The sequence below is a fragment of the Lolium rigidum genome, chromosome 1 (assembly GCF_022539505.1).
Source record: "Lolium rigidum isolate FL_2022 chromosome 1, APGP_CSIRO_Lrig_0.1, whole genome shotgun sequence".
Classification (NCBI taxonomy): domain Eukaryota; kingdom Viridiplantae; phylum Streptophyta; class Magnoliopsida; order Poales; family Poaceae; genus Lolium; species Lolium rigidum.
The window spans coordinates 122,729,281-122,750,410 of NC_061508.1; the positions used below are offsets into that span (position 1 = coordinate 122,729,281).

The 21,130-nt window shown below is 46.5% G+C and overlaps 1 protein-coding gene across 1 annotated transcript; it reads left to right on the plus strand.

Annotated features, from left to right (window-relative positions):
* The first annotated feature begins 8,126 nt into the window (after positions 1–8,126).
* On the plus strand, positions 8,127–11,160 carry LOC124681563 (DNA (cytosine-5)-methyltransferase 3B-like). Its single transcript, XM_047216461.1, has 7 exons — positions 8,127–8,261; positions 8,899–8,984; positions 9,080–9,122; positions 9,728–9,784; positions 9,872–9,929; positions 10,271–10,794; positions 10,867–11,160. Exons 1-7 carry the CDS (start codon positions 8,139–8,141, stop codon positions 10,996–10,998), a joined length of 1,023 nt encoding a protein of 340 aa, XP_047072417.1. The 5' UTR covers positions 8,127–8,138; the 3' UTR covers positions 10,999–11,160.
* Positions 11,161–21,130: the final 9,970 nt, after the last annotated feature.

A 21,130-nucleotide genomic window follows, 5' to 3' on the forward strand; every position in this document is an offset into this window, starting at 1 on the left:
TTTGCAAGGTGGGCAGGGGCGCTGCTTATATAGGCTCGTCGCTCGCCCGAACCACCGTCGGGGATCGAGGTGGGACTAAACATCAGGAAACGCTGCGCCGCTAGTGCAGCAGGAGCTCCACTTCCTTGTTTCCTGGGCCGGTTGTTATTTGGAGGCCCATAGAGATTCAGCCCTTCCGGTTTAAGCATCAACGATGGCCCGTTCCTTTTGCAATGATCAAATCAAAGGCATCGTACCTCACGGTCGTTCACCAGGTTCTTGCTCAATTTTTTCTCGACTAGAAAAATGAACTAATCCTAGCAGCAGCTCAAAAACTCAGATCATCCTACCGTGCCATATGTGATATTGCACTCGGTGCTACTGGCCCACAGACTGAAGAAACGAAGAGTCAAGATCGCAAGAGCAAACCCTTCTTCAACACCAGCTTCCGTGCCCGAAAATTCAAAATGCATACCAAGAAGTACAGGTTGATTTGAATGAATTTATGTCGACCGGTTCGGACACAAACACACCTATAGGCATATTTCTTCTAGTACTTGAATTTTGTTTTAAACCCCGTATGTTAAAATAATGCTCTACATTAGTCAACGGAGAAGGTTATTTAGCCTTCATTGAACATGGTGGCTTGTTCTCCTATTGTTTTGTTATACTACAATAGAAATATGTTCAACCATACTTGACATTGGGCGCCACACAATATAAATTCTACCCCATATCATATTTGGCATTTATGTTCAATCGGAAGCATCAGCGTGGAGCACGAAAATTGATCATCTCCTCAATACCCGTCGCAAAAAAAAGTTGTTACCGAATCTATCTAAATTTGTACGTGATTTAGAATGTAGATACATTTAAATTAGGCAAATTTATGATCTCTATTTTGAAACGGAGGGATTAGAAATCTTGGTGGTTTGTAGACGATCTCACGTTACATCCGAGCAGACCATGACGTCTGATATCCTCACACGCTTCCTAGTTGATGAAGAGAGGAGACATCCATTGCAACTCCTTCATATGACCACGAAAGAAAATGCAAGATAAATGCATATGTGTGGCAACAATATCACAAAGAAACATGCAAAATGAAATGCACATGCATAGTCATCGATAGAAATGCACACGGAGGTGTGTTACGAACTTGCTCCATTTCTCCACTCCATCGGCTACAACAAGCCTTGATCACATCCCACTGGCATTGTAGTGATTCGACCGGTGTAGCAACGTGAGGCATGAGCTTGAAAATTTTATCTTCGATTCGCTGTCACTTCCCGGTTTGGTCACTGTCGTACACCGCATCGATGGACACTTACGACCATGCCCACACCAAGCAAGTGTCTTCGATCTCGGTGTAGTTCACGACTCTCTTCTTCTTCGACTTCGCCGCATCAAAAACCTCCTCGTCGATCTATTCCAATGCTTCTTGACCCTCACCATAACCCTGACCATCCTCAACCTCTTCACCATCATCCTCACCATCAACTCGTAAGCATCGATGTGAGGCTCGGTAATGACCACCTTTAGGAAATTCAGAAATGAGCTCGGAACCTCGTGCACATCATACCTTCGGGGCATTTCGACAAACACATTGACAACACCGACGTCATTGTCTTTCTGGGCGTCGGTCGCGGCCGTCGGTGGGCCGAGGTGAGGAACTCAGCTGCAATGCATGGCCCGCTTATTGTTCGCGCCATCATCTAGCTTCTTCCATGACACCCTAATGAGCGCATATTTCACACCGTTGGGGAACCCCAAGAGGAAGGTATGATGAGGACAGTAGCAAGTTTTCCCTCAGTAAGAAACCAAGGTTTAATCGACCAATAGGAGAAAAGTGTGACTTTCGAAGGTGTTGCTAGCTGACTATTGGTAGAGCGCACTACCGGCGTCAGCAACAACGTGAAACCTGCACACAACACAACCAAAATACTTTGCCCCAACTTGCAGTGAGGTTTTTAATCTCACCGGTTTCGCTGAATACAAAGGATTAGACGTATCGAGTGGAAAGAGATGTTTGCAGTAATTAAAGAGAACAATGTTTGAGGAAAGTAAACAGAGCATTATTGCAGTGGATGAATTTATCAGCGTAAAGGAAAAAACCGGGGTCTACAGTTCACTAGAGGTGTCTCTCCATAAAGATAAATAACATGATGGGTGAACAAATTACAGCTGGGCCATTGATAGAATACCGACCACACATGACAAGATGATTACTATGAGATTCGCTTGAGCATTACAACATAATACATAGACCGTAATCCAACTGCGTCTATGACGAATAATCCACCTTCCGGTTATCGTCTGAACCCCTTCCAGTATTAAGCAATCAATAGATTATCGCATTAAACAATGTGTGTAAAGTAAACAATAGAATTATCCTTGGATAAAACATTGTTGTTTTCTCCCTAGTAGCAACAACACATCTGCAATCTTAGAAGTTATTGTCACTCTTCCAGAAAACTAGAGGCATGAACCTACTATCGAGCATAAATACCCCCTCTTGGAGTCACAAACATCTACTTGGCCAGAGTATCTAATAGCAACGGAGAGCATGCAAGATCACAAATAACATATGACAAATATATATAATCGATCTCAACATAGTATTCAATATTCATCGGGTCCCAGCAAACACAACATGTACCATTACATAAGGATGATTGAAAGGACGAGATGTCGCCTAGAGGGGGGGTGAATAGGCGTTTAAAAACTCTTAACGGATTTGTCTTGTAAGAATGCGGAATTAAACTAACGTTTAGTTTACAAGCACAAACCCTAAATATGCTAAGCTCAACTAAGTGTAACAATAACAACTAGAGCTAAGCAAGATAGACACAAGATATATGTAGCACAAGTGATAGCAAGATATATGTACTTCAAGCACGATGGCTATCACAAGGAAAGAGAGCTCGGTTATAGAAATAACCGAGACATGCGGAGACGAGGATGTATTCCCGTGTTCCCTTCCTTTGCAAGAAGGTACGTCACGTTTGGAGGAGTGGAGGTCCCACGAAGGATTCCCCAACGCCACAAAGGCTCACCCTATTCTCCGAGCCACACCCACGAAGGATAATGGCCCTTTGCTTATGGTTAGTTTTTCCTCCACTCCGGAGATGGCAAGCTCCACAACCACTTCACAAGCTCCAAGAAGGAGAAGCCCGGGCCTCTTCACAATCTTCCTTGAAGAGATCACCGGAGCACCAACCACCAAGCCAACTAGGAGGTCTCCCTCCAAGAGTAACAAGCTCACGGTCTCTCACTCAAACTAATCGTGGTGGAGAGCTCAACACTATGCAATGATGCAAAGCAAGAATACTAGAGGTGTTCAAGTCCTTCACACTCAAATCCCACCCAAGCAACAAATGCTAGGATGAGATTGGAGAGGAAGAACAATGGAGAAAGTCAACAAAAGACTCCAAGATCTAGATCCAATGGGTTCCCCTCACTTAGAGGAGAAATTGATTGGTGGGGATTGTAGATCTAGATATCCTCTCTCAAATCCTCAAGAATGGGCAAAAATCATGGGAGGAATCAAGAGGGGAGCAAGTTCTTCGAATAGCAACAATGGAGGTGAAGAAAGGGGAAGAACTAGCTCAGCTCAAGGTGGAAGAAGACTATTTATAGCCAAAGAGGGGAAATAACCGTTGGGGAGAAAGGAAGTGAAAATCGCACAGGAAAACGGCCCAGCCGGTGCACAGGCCGGCCGACCGGACCAGGAGCCGAGGTGGCCGGTCGGCAGTCCAGCCCGACCGGGGCACAGACCGGCGGGAGGGAGCAGGCCGCGCGGAGGGGCGAGCGGGCCGCGTTGGTGGGAGACGGTCCAACCCGGTCGGGAGGCCGGTCAGCCGGGCCGCACGCCGAGCGGGCCGGTCGGGCGCCGGGAGCTGGGCCGGACAAGGCCGGGAGCTCCCCAGTAGTCGGCCCGGTTGGCACGAGCGCCAGAGCCGGTCCAGACCGGGTGGGCCGGCGGGTGGACCGGCAGGCCGGTCGGCTGGCTGGCCTCATCCTCCCCTTTTTCTTTTTGTTTCGTATTTTCCTTTTCTTTAATAACAAATGCTCCCGAACTCCGATTTGAATGAAACCAATTTTGTTTGAAAGATAACAACAAATGCTATCCTATAGAAAGTGAAAACACAAGAATCTGTAGGAGGGGATTTTATCATGAATATAAAAGGTAGAACCTTATATCATGAATAACCAGTAAAATCACCCAACCTTGAAAATGTCATAGAGGAGTCATACGAATTCCGTTTTAGATGAACTTGGGCTTGTTGTAAAGCTAGCAACAAGATCAAGAACCTCTCACAGAGAAACACGAAGAAGCAATAGGGATATGCAAAGTATGCAAATGATTGAGCTCCCTAAGACGATGTGATCAAGTTACCCAACCGAATGCCCCTCTTGATAGTGCGGCTATCTATCCTATAATCCGGTCTCCCAACAACCACCTTGAGACCGGTGAAAGGAAAACTTAGCAAGGCTATACCTTTGCCTTGCGCATCCCGCTTGATCTTGATGATAGCTCTTCAATCTCCACTCAAGCCGGAATGCCTTACTTGATCATCGTTACTTCATGAAGACTCACAAATACTCCCCCATACATTATGATGGGAAAGCTCCATTCATGTAGATCTTCACATGTCCATTATCATCAAATGGACGGCAAGCTTCAAGCATATGATCCTCTCGAGATGCTCAACTTGAACTTGCCCAACTCAACCTTGATGACGATCACCACTTGCTGTCATCCTCTCATGGGCATACCACGTGACTCCACGTGGCACATTCTTCATGCTTCATGTGTTGACCAAACTTGAATATATTCTTCACTCTTTGTATTTGTCAACCTTGTATCTTCTCATGCTCTATCATACTATCTTGATAGATGATCTTGATGCCAATACACAAGGTATATCTTTATCTTTATGGCATCCATACTTGAATCCAACACATGGACTACAAGTAGAACCTATGAAATATTCCTTCATATAAACTCAATGAAAACATTAGTCCATAGGGGCTGTCATTAATTACCAAAACCACACATAGGGGCAATGTACCCTTACAATGATCTTGATCATTTAGGATAACTCACAAGATCTAAACATGCAGCATAAATTGGGGAAGACAACCATCTAGCTACTGTTATGGACCCATAGTTCAGGGATGAACTACTCACGCATCACTTCGGAGGCGGGCATTGCGATGTAGATACCTCCGGCGATGATCTCCCCCTCCGACTGGGTGCCAGGAAGAGCTTCAGAACTCTCTCGAGCTAGGGTCTGCAATGGCGGTCGCGATGGAACTTTCCGTGGATGGAGGCTCGGGTGTTCAGGGTTTTCCCGAGATCATGAATAAATAGGCGAAATGGCGAGGTCGGTGGAGGACAGGGGGGCCCACACCACCCCTTGGCGCGCGCCCAGGCTTGGCCGCGCCAATGCATGGCGTGGCCGCCCTGTGGCTCCTCTTCGGCCCCCCTCTGGACTCTGTCTTCGTTACGGAAAAATATTGACTTCGGCTTTTGTTTCGTCCAATTCCGAGAATATTTTCTGTACAATTTTTCTGAAATATAAAATAGCAGAAAACAGGGAACTGACACTGTGGCATCTTGTTCATAGGTTAGTGCCGGAAAATATATAAAAGTGCAACGAAATATGAGCAAAACATATATGAATTGGTGTAAAACATCAAAAATTATAGATACGTTTGAGACGTATCACACCCCCGTCTTTAGCCGCGGGTCGAGGAACGAGCATCGGCGTGGTGGCGGCCGAGGCAACACCAGCAACGACGAGGTGGGTGCCCATGTGCTTCCTCTTCAGGACGAAGGCAATGACCAGGGCTGCAATGCGGGATGCGATGCATGCCGGATTTCTTCTGGCATACCTAGCCTTTATGTACTCCTCGACCAAAACTAATGCTAGACGTTGGCTTAGTTCTGTTTTTGCGGGACTACGCGGGACGCCGCCCTACAACCCTAGCGACGTCGGCAGGCGGGCCACCCGCGCGTAGCCACGAGAGGTGGCGGTTGAGGCCTCGCGACATAGCCAACGGCGGGAAAAGCTGAGGGGGGTCCATGGGGTCAAATCCGGGAGGTGGCGACGGCGGAGACCAAGTGGGGAGGTAGATCGGTGGGGGTGACGGCACATGAGCGGGAAAGGAGGGGGAGGAAATGTAGGGAGATTTTTTTCCAAGCCCTGTATTTTTTTCCGGGCAGGAAATTGAAAAGGAGCTGTTAGGCTGGTGCCAACGCGGTCGATAGCGGGGGCGCTATCGCCCGTGGCGGGGCGGGAGGCGGGCGGGAGTGGGGCGGGACGGTAGCGGCAGGCGCCGGGCCGGGCGCCGGCGGAGCGCCCGCCGCTGCCGGCTACCGCCCGCGTTGGCGACGTGAGCGAGGCGGGAGGGAGGCGAGAGGCGGGCGGCAGGCGCTGGCGACGCGGGCGAGAGTGGGGGCGATAGAAGGTAGGAGACGACCTGGTCGGTTTTTATTTTTATTTTATTTTCTTTCCTTCTTTTATTCTTTAAATCTCAGTTTTTATTTTATTTTCTTTCCTTCTTTTATTTTCTTTCCTTTTTTTACTCTTTCAGTTCAAAATACAAACACAAGTACACACTTTTCATATAGGATATTTAGAAAAACAAGAAACATAATTTGTATTTTTATTAATTATTATGTAATCGGTAACATTTTTAGTTGAATAAAATAATTTTATTGCATTATTTTGAATGTCTACAAAAATTCGAGTGAAATAACTTAATGTGAAAAAGAAATGGTGATGTGGAGGAGAGAGAAGTGAGAGATGACACTATAGCCCGTGCATTGGCACCGTGGGGTAAGAGTGGGGTGAGAGTGGGATGAGAGTGAGGGAAAAAGCTGGACGTGGCGGGTGAGAGTGAGGTGAGACATTGGCCTTATTTTACTCAGGGATCTGCTGGAGATGCTCTAGCCCGAGCTCTCTTCAGTTCGTCGCTCCACGCTCGACCCGACCTTCCTCCTCCGCCGTGTTCTTGGCTGCTGCAGCCTCGCCAGGGAGCTGCCTGCTTCAGACCTTCGGCGACTCCGGCGAGCAGGCGACATCCTGCAACCAGGTGCTTCCTCCATCCCATCTGCATTTTTCGTCCGCACCGCACCCCCTCTGTTCGCGGCATCAACCCTAGGCGACCGACGGCGATTCAAGGCGGCCGCTTCCAGAGAGGTAGTCCTCCATTTTCTCTCTCTTCTTCACACATCTCCAGTTCCCCTCCATGGCTCCGACGCGCGGCCCCTCCTAGCCCTAACCCTAGGCGCGACTGCGGCGCCGCTCCTTTTCCGCGGCCGGCCAGAACGCATCTCGCCCCTCCCTTCCCCGTTATGGCGTTCCCCTGCCCCGAGTCCCCGACCGACGAGTCGACCGCCCACCCCCGACGCGCCGCACGGCGCACACTGCCACGAGCAGGCAAGCAAAACCGCTGGTGCTCGTGGGCCGGCTGTGGACATAACCTGTTTTTTTTTTGGACAATGTTGTTGCTTGCTTGTCGCTGGCGGTTCTAGCTGCCCGCTCCTTGCTATTGCTCACTTGCAGTTCGAATGTGCTTGAATGCTTGCGAAACTGACACTTTCATTGAGTTCTACTGATAACCCTCAGGTTTACTTGCTTTTTGAATGTGCTGAATGGTTCAGTGACTGCTAGCTATCAATTAGCGCTTGTGCAGCTGTCCCCTGCTCTGCCACGGTTTGCTGCAAGTGATGCCCATTACTTTAACTCTTAAACTCTATAATGATTTGTGTGTGTAATTGTGTGATGCTTAGTCGTCAAGTCATCCAAAATTCGTGTCAACTTGGTTACTATGATATTTAGCGAAACCGAAATAATTTGGTATTCACTGAGATGGAACTGTATTGTTATCTCATACCCTATTTATCAAAGTATCATAACCATATTTACCTAATTAACCCAAAGTGCAGCCACTGTTAGGTGCTAGGCAGGCGATTGCTGGAGCCTAACACTTAGTCAAGCTACGCGGCCGTCTTCTATAACAGCGGATTTAAGTTGCTCTGTTGGTCGAACAGCTTTCCATCAAGCTAACCAGAAGTCAGAGTGCCCAATGTCTATACTAGCTAATCATTTCTTGTTTGGTGCTTTTTCAGGTTTGAATTGGTCATTATGGTGAAGAAAACTGCAGAGCAAAGTTATGGTGAACTTTCAGAACTTAAGCCAAGGCAGAATTTCCGTTTAGGAGATATAACATGGGTTAAGCATGGTACCTCTTCTTGGTGGCCAGCGCAGGTACGGTGATGCATGCACCTTCCATGCACTGCTTATTTAAACTAGGTGAATACCTTTTCTTTGCCATGGATCAGCATTTTAGATTGCCCCAACATGCTGAACCTTTTTGGTGCCACACTCAATGCCACGCCCTTGGTTTCATATCAGCTCTCGAGTGAGTTTCTCCTCGGGCAAAACTAGGGAGTCGTTTGTGAGGAGCCTCACTTTGGGAATTTTTTTTTGAATCTGAAGTTAGTAATAAGGAGGACATCTATTGGGGTCTTCACGCAGCCACAATTATGGTTTGTCAAGTAGAGAGGGGAGAAGAAGATGAGCGGACTGTTTCCACGGATTAACATCTTTATTGCGGTGAAGATGTATAGAGTATGGTTCCACATTACATTTGTAGATGCCAGTGCATATGCTCTCCACCATAATCTTTATCGCTGGGCAGATGGTTGTATCTGTAATAGAGCAATTATATCAATCATATATGAGTAAGACTTACACTTTGGTGAAGTGCCAATATTGCATCCTTTGTAGTTGTATGATGCAAAGATAAAACATTGTAGACTTTTGCCAACTGTTACTTGTTGATATTCTTGATCCTAAGCTTCCCATGCATATATTTATACCCAATTGTATTCCTGAATTCAAGGTCATTGATGAAGCATCTGCTAGTAACAAGCCCAAGAAGAAGACCATCCATGATGCCCTGGTGCGATTGTATGGCACATGCCAATAGTAAGGGGCACTATTAACATGTTAAACATTTCTCTTCTTTCTAGTTGTGATAATCTTTATGATAAAGGTTAATTGTTCTCATTATTTGCTTTCAGCTTGTATGTTGACCCTTGGAAGTCTAAGATGGAATTTGAAATGGTATGCACATCGTATATTCCATAACTCATGAAGATGCTGTTAACTAGTGAGCAGCAAGTGACTGAACTGAATTAAAAAAAAACTTAAACCAGCTGAAATATGGAAATAACTAACAACTTTAATCGCTATGTCCTTTTTGGTTTAGTTGGATTTTCAACTTCGGGATACCGATATAACCAAAACTGCTGAATTGATGCACATCTATCCACAACTTATGGAAATATAACATGTGTCGATGATGAAATTCTAACAGTTGTTTTGAATTGTAATATGATTCGTTTTAACTAGCAGAATGCACCAGTAGCGCAATTCACACATATGTGATTGTACGCATAAACCAACTTTGCTGATCTAATTATTCTTTAGTCTGATTAATTTTTTACGTTGAAATTTATACTGAACTGGTCATATCAATTGAATACTTGCCCTGTGTCACCACTTATGTACTGCTAGTAGTAGTTTTATAGATAATTCTGTTGTATGAAGTGTTCTTATTTTTAGCCTACAAGAGAGTTAGTTGCTTTTGTCTTCCCATTCATGAATGATATCAAATCCCTAATTATTCTGAACTTCAAATATTTCTCATATGAGCTCATTGTGTGCAGATTCTGAAGGAAGAAAATAAGACAGCCATGGAAGCATTCCACCATGTGCTTCAGAAGGTAGGGCAATCACCTTTGCATAGAGTTTGTTATAAGTCACAATTTGAAAGAGGTTGTTTAAGTCCGTGTTTAATCTTACAAATGCAGGAGCTTACTCATCTTAGCTCGCCCAGTGATGATGATGACGAACCTGTCAGCACAAAAGGTGAATTTCTGTTTGTTTTCGTATGAAGAATCTAATATGTTCTGTATATTGGACATGGTGGGCCTTGTGTAGTGTGGGCAATGATTTGATCATTCATTTTGTCCCCCTATTGCCAACAATGATATGTTTCTGTTTGCGATGTTGTTCATAGTAGTAAGATTTAAGGACATGTTCTATTGAGCAGTTTCAGTGTCAATATTGCTAAATTGTCACCTGTACTGTTTTATTCCCTGAATCAAGTTTTAGTTCTCTTGTCATCAATAAAACGAATATATTTAGCTTTAATTGGTATGCATCTAATTTTTTTTTATTTCCATATGGTCTGCCCATCTTGGCCACAGCCAAGACGTCTGTTAGGAAAGCCTCTGCTGAAGGAAGAGATAAGACACAGAAGCAAGCTTCTGTAGATAAAAAGGGTCGTAAGGCAGTAACATCAGTTGTCAGGAAGGAAGGAGCAAGACAATCAGGCCGTACCAGTGCAAAGAAATATTCAGATGCTTCCGAGGACAGCACATCGCAACTCCACGATACAAGTGCAAGTGAAGATGCAGCTGAAGTAGGAGACATTACATCAGTGAATCGAAGGCAGCGCAAGAAGGTTTCAGCGGTAGATGGAACTGACCGAGAGATAAAGGCTATGGTTAGGGACATGCTGCTGGGGGACGTTGTAGCCAGGCAGCACGCCTCTGTAGATGATGTGATCTTTCGAGTCAGTGATGCTACCGTAGGAATGGTGGCTCATGGTACTACAGAGGGTGGACGAAGCATCAAGCGAACTGGCGGTGGACTGGAGGCTGATTCAAGCAACGATGCAAAGCGACCTAGAAAGGGGAACACCAAGCCTAATAATTCCAACTCTTCTCCTGTAAGTAGATATACTCCATACTTCTGAATATGTCTGTGAGCTTCATACACTAATTTGACCGAACTCCACCAGAGCAGGGATGTTGCAGCCATGGAGGGACGTGAGCAGCATAGCTCGCGCCAGATCAAGATCATGCAGAAGCTGGGTCTGGTTGCTCCACCAGGATCTCCATTCAAGGGATTAGCTGTGGCCACCCACCGATAGTTCCAATGCTCGTTAGGACCTGCTATTTTTTGTAAGCGCCACTACTGTTATGTATGGAAACCCGTAGGTATGGTGCTGGATCTATTAGTTTAAGCTGTAGTCGCCAATTGCTATTCTTTAGGGAAGAACTTGGCCGAGTTTAACTGCTATGTAAGTGCACCGTTAGTTACTTAGTTTTGTATGAGCAGAGATTGGTCACCGCCGCTCGTGCTACGTAAGTTACTGAGTTGGGACCTTGGATTATCCATGTTTGTTGCCAGCAGTCCAGCACCACCGTTGGGATTGAAACGGTGACATGAATGGCTCAATGATGAATGCTACATGTCATTTGTCATCTTTTTTTTTGTCGTACAACATACTTCCTCTGTCCGCGATTGAGTACACTTCCAACTCTTGTTTTAAGTCAATTCGTGTATTTCTAACTCTCGTTTGAAATCAAATTTTAATTTTTAAAACCTATTGGAAACGTAGCAGTATTTAATTATTTATGACACTATCACTCAACCTGTTTTGAAATGTAGTTTCATAATATACAAGTTTGACATCATATATGTTTCTTCTATTTTCTATAAGCTTGATCGAACTTAAAAATGTTTGACTCAAGACAAAAGATATTTGCGAAAAAGTGAACAGTACATGCAGTGTCCCATAGAGCAGCGTTGCCATGCATGCATACCCAGTGTTGTTTTTTGGCCATTGTAGTAGATTCCAGAGCTAACCCATTACGCTAACATGTTTAGAGCATCTCCAGCCGCGTCCCCCAAATCGTCCCCCAAACCGCGCCGGATTGAGCGTTTGGGGGACGTGTTTTGTTCGTGCCGCGTTTGGGGGACGTCGCTCCCCAGCCGCGTCCCCCAAACGCCGCCCCCAACATTTAAAATAATTTTTTTAACACATAAACCATTTATATCAAATGTAGCATATGAAAAAAAATGTTTTCGAGGATTGTTTTCAAATTAAATTACAACAAACAATAAAACAAGTAATCAAATATAATAAAAAGGGCTAGATGATACATCAAGGTGCCACGGTATTTCCTTTGATCCTCCACAAATGCTCAACGAGATCGGCTTGAAGTTGCTCATGCACATTGCTTGTCACGGATCTCTCGCGTGCATGGCGAGAAAATCAGCAAAATCTGCAGGCAACTTATGATCAACCTCCGCGAGAGGGCCTTGATACTCATAGGGACCAACATGTGACCTAACATGATTCTTGCGGTCATCCTCGATGATCATGTTGTGCATGATCACACAAGCCTGCATCACCTCCCACATTTGGTCGTGAGACCAGCTTAGAGCAGGGTACCGTACAATGGCAAATTGTGCTTGAAGCACACCAAATGCCCGCTCGACATCCTTCCCGCAAGCCTCTCGTCGTGTAGCAAAGTGAGAATTCTTCGGACTCGATGGATTCGAGATTGTTTTGACAAAAGTGGCCCATTTTGGATATATACCATCGGCTAGATAATAGCCTTTGGTATATTGGTGGCCATTGATCTCATAGTTGCATGGTGGAGCATGCCCTTCCACTAGTCTGCCGAACACCGGAGACCGCTGCAACACGTTGATGTCATTGTGTGATCCCGCCATGCCAAAGAAAGAATGCCAAATCCACAGGTCATAATCTGCCACGGCTTCAAGCACCACACCGCAATATCCATGACGCCCTTTGTATATACCTTGCCAAGCAAACGGGCAGTTCTTCCATGCCCGGTGCATGCAATCGATGCTTCCAAGCATTTCAGGAAATCCTCCGGCAGCATTTTGTGCCATGATCCTTGCGATCTCTTCCTCGGTTGGCCCTCTCAAGTAGTATTTGCCAAACTTTCCCACCACAGCTCGGCAAAACTTGTACATGCACTCAATGGCGTAGACTCACTCATGCGAAGGTAGTCGTCCCGTGTATCGGCAGGTGCTCCGTATGCAAGCATCCTCATGGCGGCGGTGCACTTCGAATGGATGAGAACCCGAGAACGCCTACAGCGTCGACCTTGAGCTTGAAGTAGGGGTCGAACTCTCGAACGCCGTGGAGGATATTCATGAACAGGCCCTTGCTCATCATGTACCGGCGCCGAAAATTGTCGGCATGTGTTGCCCCGTCGGCGAAGTAGTCGTTGTGCGGCATGGCATGCCCCTCCATCCTCTCGCCGGGGCTTCGACTTCCTTCTTCCCGGCCTTGATCCTCCGCGGCGCGGCCTCTTCCTCTTCTCCGCCTCGGCGTCAAGCATGTCCTGGAGGGACGCGATGATCGGCAAATGCTCCCGCAGGTCGTCGTCGAACGCTTGCTCGTCCTCCAGCAGCGAGGGCAACCATCTCATCGTCGCTGTCCATGGCTAAAGCAAAATCAATGGTTAAAATTGCGCCGAGGCAGACGACGCAACAAACAGCGACCAATCGCGCCTACCCGGCAAGTCGTCGAGCACCTTCTGTGCGCGGAGGTGGGGCGGATTTGACGGCGCGTTCTGGGAGGCGCCGGCGACGCGGCGGCGGCGGCACGACCGGCGGGAGCCCCAACCGCGACAACGGTGCCGACTCGCAGCACGGATCGGACGCCCAAACGGCCGGGAAATCCAGCGGCGGCGGTGGGGTGGGAGGCGCGGGAAGGAAGGAGCGACGAGAAAAGAGGCGCGAACCAACGGTTTATGCAAATAGTCGCCGACATGTGGGAGCCCGCCTCGCTTTTCGTTGTGTCCGGCGTCCCCGGAGCGTCCCCGTGGGACGGGGACGGGCTCGGGGCGCCGGACACCGTATCGGGCCGCGCCGGACAAAAATGGGCTTTGGGGGACGCGGCTGGAACGATTTTTTTGTCCGGCGCGCCCCAAATCCCTTTGGGGGACGCTTTGGGGGACGCGACTGGAGATGCTCTTAGAGCATCTCTCCACAGGCGCTCCGTAGCGGCCCGATGTGTTTTAGGGGCCGGCGTGGTTTTTGACTCAGCATCGGTGCGTCTCAAAAGACGTCGGCTAGTTTTCGAGTCCAATAGAAGCGCCGATAATCCTGTGTTGGCCCCATCATAGAGGATGCAGATCGGGCGCACCGGTGCCTCGCGACACGGCAGAAAACGCGCGTGGACTCCGCCTGGTAGCCAGACACACCACATTCCCCACCTCCTACCCACGCCCGAGCCGACTCCCACCCCTCTAGATCGCCACCGTCGTTGTCGCGCCCCCTACTTGCAATAGACACCGCCGCCTACCGCCGTCCATCGACACGGCCACCACCGCCGCACAACCGCCCCGCCCGCAAGGTGTTCGTCGGATTGCCGCGATGGATAGCGACGATGAGTTGATGGTGCAGCTGTTCACAGAAGAGCAGAACATTGAGTTTATCCGGCGGCAACAACAACAGCTGATTCCGACGAGCTTGCTTCGCGTTCGCCAGCCTTTGTTCGTCGTGCCTCGGCGTGGCGGCTCAAAGGCAGGCAAGAGGAGGAACATCAACCGGCATCGTCAAGCCGGCGCAATGCTGCTTGACGCCGACTACTTCAACAACGACGCGACTCATTCGACAAAGGAATTTGGGCGTCGGTTTAGGATGAACAAGGATATGTTCATGAAGATTGTCTACAGCGTGAGTACGACGACTACTTCATGACCAAGCAAGATTGCACAGGTTTGTGGGGTTTCACCCCAATTCAGAAGTGCACTGCTGCAATGCGCTGTCTTGCATACGGAGCTCCACCAGATACATCCAATGACTACCTACGGATGGCGGAGTCGACATGTTCACAGAATCTCTACAAGTTTTGCCGAGCCGTCATAGCGGTGTTTGGTAAAGACTGAGAGCACCAAGGGCAGATGATACAGCTCGGATCCTGGAAAAAAATGCAGAAAGAGGGTTTCATGGGATGCTCGAAAGCATTGACTGTATGCATTGGGGCCGAAAGAATTGCCTTTTTTCTTGGCAGGGGATCTACAAGGGGCATAATGGTGAGTGCAGTGTCATTTTTGAGGCGGTGGCGGACCATGACCTTTGGATTTGGCATGTTTTTTTTGGCATGCAGGAACAAACAATGATATCAACGTGCTGCAGCGCTCTCTGGTGTTTTTTTCAGGTTAGCTGAGGGACAAGCTCCTGCCGTTAACTTTGAAGTAAACAGCCACGCATACAACAAGGGGTACTATCTAGCTGATGGTATCTACCCGACGTATGCTATATTTGTGAAGACAATCCCATCTCCAGCTTCAGAGATGGACGTTTATTTTGCAACATGCCAGGAAGCAGCTTGCAAGGATGTTGAGCATGTTTTTAGGCTGCTTCAGCAGCATTTCGCCGGTTGTCAGGTACCCTGTTCTCACTTGGTATGAGTCTCAGACGTGGGAGGTGACAAACGCCTGTGTGATCACGCACAACATGATCATTGAGAGCGAGCACGATGAATCTGTGCATGATGATCAACCATTTGATTATCAAGGGCCTCTTGCTGAGGTAGAGCATGTACCCCAATAATTTGCCGCTTTTCTTCACATGCATCATGAGATTCGAGATGCAGGTGTTCATGCTCAACTCAAGCGGATCTAGCTACGCATTTGTGGGTGAGGAGAGAAGCCGCCAACAATACATGATTTAATATCTATTTATTTGATTGTATGAATAATTTAATCTTCATTTGTTTGATTATATGAATAATTTAATTTCTATTTGTATGATTGTATGAATAATTTAATATAGTAGAAATAAAATGTGATTGTTATGTTGTTCCAAAATATTTTAAAATTTTTTTAAGGGCCACCGTATGGAGGAGCCAGTGTGGAAAGATCATCTTCAAATAGAGGATGTAGTGCCGACGTCCTTTTATACAGTCGTGCCGGAGGCGTCGGTGGAGATGCTCGTACTGAGCAGTATATTCTGGTATGGATCTTGCTTCTACTGAGGAAATTCCCAGCGACAGCGAGACCGTGCATTGAGACTGTTCTGTCTTACCTGCAGGTACACGTACGCATCGAAAGACCCTGTCGGCAACACTTCATGGTATCACAGCCACAGAGGAATTCCTGTGCTCCGTTTAAGGCCAAGGGTCGAAGACTACTAGGAAGGTTGTCGCCGCATCCTTAGTATCTAGATCATAGGTGGAAATATTCTAGAAATAGTATAATATATGTGATGTTAAAATATTGTATAAAAATAACATGTGGTTGGATGGTGAGGAGAGCAGTGCTACGACTCGAAAAAAAGAAAGGCAGTAGCATCCCAACCCATTGGAGTTCAAATTCTAGGTTTGATATTTTGATGTCTCATTAAATACGGAATATTCTTCAGTGGGAGGCGATGTTCCCGTCAACAGCGAGACGTCTGTGGTGACTTCGTCAATCTCAGTCGAATGAAATTTCTTTGACTCAGTCTCTCAGAGGTTCTCGTAGGGTAGGGTGTGCGTGCCTGCGTTTATAGGGGTGAGTGTATATGCGTATGTGTGAGTGTCTACGTTTGTACCTGTATTTTGCAAAAATAGGTATTATATAACTGATGGTGTGGAATCGCTGTTCAAATAACGTAAAAGTGCTATTGTAGCAGCATGGTCCGAAATTTGCTTCCATTGATATTGTAGGGCATAGAAAAAAAAAGGTAGAACCATTTGAGGTTGAAGAATTAGAAGGGGCGACGAATATTGGAGTACCTATTTTCTAAGTCAATGTAGAAGAAAGGAGTAATATGTGTTTGAGAAAAGAAAAGCATTTTTTTTCGTAGAGCATGCATTAGTATCTTTTCGGGAGAAGAGTCATTTTCTGGAGGAGAGTCGACAAGGGTAAAAAAAATGTTTTTAAAGTAGAGATGCGGAATAACTAGTATCAAAGAATTACCATTCGTGTGCTGTTGGAGAAATACCGTTGGGAAATTACCGATGAAGAATTATGCACAGTTGAGAAACTGATGTCGCGAACTACCATTGAGGTTGAAGGGTTGTGTAAAACATACAGCGTGCATAGGTCATTGGTTACCACTGGCGGAGCTTACTGCATGTGGGGTGCCCCCCCCCCCCCCCCCGCCCCATGATTTGTACATGCATTGAAGAATTTATTTGCAGAGCGAAATTATGGATCTTTTGTGTATTTTGCCCTCCATAAACTCATGTATTTCATTTTGCCCCCTAGCAATTCCCAACAGGTTCCGCCACTGTTAGTTACCATTAAAAAATTAGAGCTGCGAAAGTACTGGTGAACCCTCAGGTAATTACTATTAGATAAGTAGTGCCTCCCAAAAAATTTATCTTTACATAGTTAGCGTAGCTAAACTATTGTTGAAGCTGAAGATTTGTACAGAAAAATTATTTTCGAGGAAAAAAAGATACTTAACTACCCTTGAAAAACTACTATCAAATTACTATCGAGGTTGAAGATTTTCACTGTCAAAAAAATATGAAAAGATGACGATCTCAGCTGGTAAATTGCTGTTGGGAATAATTACGAAAATCGTTGTAGAAATTATTTGAAAAAGTTATGTCGAAAGTAAACAAATGTGGACCCATGACACTATTCATGCGGGGAGGGTAAGCGTGAGTAAGAAGAAATATGATCCGCGGGTAGTTCCTCAGAAGAGCGGTATGTACTTACTAAATACATGTCAGAACCGCTTGTTTGGTCATACTACCTCCATCCCAAAGCTTAAGACCTATATTATTTTTAGAACGTCAAACTATATCAAGTTTAACTAAGTTTTTTTACCAAAAATCGTAAAATATAATTTCATATGAACAAAATATCATATTTATTGATAGATTTTTCTAAAAGTTTGATCAAACTATACGTGGACTTTTTAAAATTATATAAGGCTCAAGCTTTGGAATGGAGGTAGTAGTTAACATCGGTAAACTATGTTAAAGCTAAAGATTTGTACCGATAAATTATTTTCGAGAAATTTTTTATGCTTAATCATTACATATGTTTGCCCAGGCTTTCCGGAAGCTTCTGTGTCCGCGGTTGAAGCTGAATACATTGGCCAACCCAGTGGTGCATTTATTCCCGATTTTATCTGTCGTTCCAATCTGCAATAAACCTTTGAGCTGTTAAACCTGCTAACTGTCCATAGAAACACAGATGCAGCAGCAGGTAAAAAAGTATACCTGAGTCGTGACACGCTGCTTTTACTCCGTTGAATAACGAGTGCGAATCCACTTTTACGGACGAGAAAAACAGAGGCCTTTGCAACCTGGCCAAGGGAGGGAGAGAGGAGAAAAACGTAGGGTAAAAACTATCAAGTGCGACATGTCCTCTTTGCCCCTGTAACTTGTCAACTTTCTTTTTCTTCTCTGCCGCAGTCTCCTCTGTTGCCCCCTGGCTGCTGCGTCGCGAGGGGACACGCCACACAGATCTCGGTAACTTGTCCCAGGTCTCGGTTGATCGGTGGAGTGTGACAAAAGCTGTGGCTCCATCAGTCCATCCAGCATTTTTACTGCACCAAAAAAGCCCTAGGAATTTCGACGACCACTGCTTGGGAGTCCGCGCCACACCTTTTTATTACAGTTTGCGATTTGCGACAACAACAAAGACAACCCTTTCACCGGTCCAAGCCGGTCTTCTCTGCAAGGTCTGTCTCGACGACCTGACTTGACCCAGGATTTAAGCGGTGAGCTCAATTGTTGCGGCGACGATAGCAGTGAGCTCATTCATTCCTTTGCAGCTGCAAACACGGTGGTACGTGTGCAGATTGTTACTGTGGAGACATTAACGGTGCTCACATTTTAACGGATCTCATGGAGTCAGCCCTGCATGGAGTGGAGTAGAGGGGGAGAACTCACGGCATCAAGCGAGGCAAACGGACGTGAACAACGGACGTGAACACGGTGCGGTCGAAAAATGCGTCTGTATACATGCTCAACGGTTCGACGCATAGTAATCGAGCTGTCTATGAATATGCAAACACGAACCAAAGGATGTGTCTGCATGGACAGTGCACTATCGCGCCGCGTGACCACTCACTTCTCCCACGGGCTCTAGTGGCATTGATACATATAAAATGCATACATGAACTTTCTGGTTTATTGCATTAAAATCCTTACTATATTGGAATATTATTATATTTATTGGGACTAACCTATTAATAGTTTTAAAAGTGCACAAGTTTTTTGTTTTAAACTTTGTTGTGTAGAAAATAGACAAATATCGGAAGGAAATCGATCTTTATGGCGAAATTTGGAGTTTCCTGAAATCTATCCATACATAATACTATTTAAAGATCGCGCCAAATAGACCCGAAGATGATCTCAAATGGAAGAAGTGCAAGAGATAGAAGTTACGGATAATTTTTCTGAAGTTTAATTTAACGTGAAGAACATCCCAAAAAGAGTTCATATGGGAAATCGCCGCCCGTTTTACTGAAGGGTACACAAGCAGTTTTGGAAACCCGAAATCGGTGATGCGATTGACACAAACTCTTGCCATATTTGATGGATTTGGCCAAGCCACAACTTTATGAATATATAAAGTACATAGGAAAGTCCTAGGAAAGTTCTAGAGGTGCCCAAAGCCCTTGGATTAAAGGGGCATCAATTCCATAGCCAAGATTACATCTCCACCTCTATATATTGAGGGGAAACACTTGTTTTGGAGGACCCATCCATTGTGATGAAAATCCTCCTCCTTGAAAGCCTCCAAGGAGGGGAAGAACCTCATCAACACTAGAACCAAGTCCAAGGAAGAAGAAGGGGTAAGGGGCCGCTGCCCCCAAGGGCAGCCGCCGCCCCTCCAGGACCCGCGCGGCCGAGGTGCTGGCGCCGGGCGGCGCCGCCTCCCGTGGCCGCCGCCACGGGGATCTTCACCGCCATATCCTCCACGGGGTGCACCTCTTCATCGACTTCTACATCAACATCTTCATCTACTCTTTGTAATCTCTTGACAAACATGATGTGTATTGCAATCTATCAATTTCCCATGATATTTTGTATCTCTATGTCTTTGTTTGAGTAATGACTTGTTCATGGAAATTATGAGATACTTTGTGATGGTTGCATATAAGTATTTGTTATCTTCTATGATGATCTTTTGTACTGATATATGAGTGCACACATATGTCGGGGGATGCATAAGGTTATCACTGTTGCATGATGATAGGGAGATGGACAACGGGAGCTAACATAAACATTGTCCTAATTCTTAAATATGCATGTTGTAATGGTATTTTACCCTTATCCATTATTTTGGTAACAATGACACCGTTGCTAGAGTAATCGGACTAATACATGTCTATAAGATTATTCCCAGGTATTAGCCAAATAGCCATAATAGTGTATCAATGGAACAAGAAGGTAAAGGGAGACCCCCCACTTCGACAAAAATGAAGATAGGTTGTTCAGCCTCTGGCTGGCCTGAGGTCCGGTTGGACCGGCCGTGGCACCGGCTGGTCCGGCGCCGATCGACCCCTAGACTGGTGCCATCCGGGCACGATCCAGTAACGCCAAAACCTTCGCCCAATGTTGGCCCGGCGCACGATCCAGTTTGGACCGGCCGGACCGACCTCGCGCCCGGTCACGCCGACCTGTGGACCGGCCTCCCCGGCGCGTGCCGGCTCATGCTCTGGTGACATCCGGGGGCATATACTTTAAGCCCAGGACCCGTCCCTGTCTTCGCCTGGCGCACGTTCCGGTCCCGGCCGGACGGTCCGGCCTGTGGCCCGGTTGGACCGGCCCCTGCGCCAGATGGCCCGGCCCCAGGCCCGGCTGACCGGCTCCCTCGACCATTTGCTGAGCTGGACAAGTTATAACGGCTGGATTTCGAAGGACCATATAAATACCCCTTCACCTAGCTCAGAACACTTAGGCACTATATTACAAACTATTCTTGAGCTCTCTCTCTCTCATACTCCATTGATAGAAACACCAAAAGCCTCAGATCTCCCTAAACCCAAACTCGAATCCCTCCGGGGAAAAGATATAGGAGGCCTTGATCTATAGTTCCACCGAGCCAAATCTTGTTCCCCCTTGTATTCATCGAGATACCTGCTCTATAGGGTTTGGGCAAAAGAAGTCCGGAAGCATCCGGGCTGTGGATTTGCTCCTAACAAGATTGTGAAGGTTTGGAGGCTATCTCAAAGTCTACCACAAGTGAGAAGAGCTATTCCTTCGTGGGATAGGCTCGGGAGAAAAAGGTGAGCCTTCGTGGCGTTGGGGAATCCTTCGTGGGACCTTCTTGCAAAGGAAG

Excerpts from the sequence above, each read along its gene's own strand:
- LOC124681563 (XM_047216461.1), top strand. The coding sequence starts at position 8,139 with ATGGTGAAGAAAACTGCAGAGCAAAGTTATGGTGAACTTTCAGAACTT. Across the intron at positions 8,262-8,898 it reads CTTCTTGGTGGCCAGCGCAG|GTCATTGATGAAGCATCTGC; the intron begins GTACGGTGATGC and ends CCTGAATTCAAG. Across the intron at positions 9,123-9,727 it reads CTAAGATGGAATTTGAAATG|ATTCTGAAGGAAGAAAATAA; the intron begins GTATGCACATCG and ends CATTGTGTGCAG.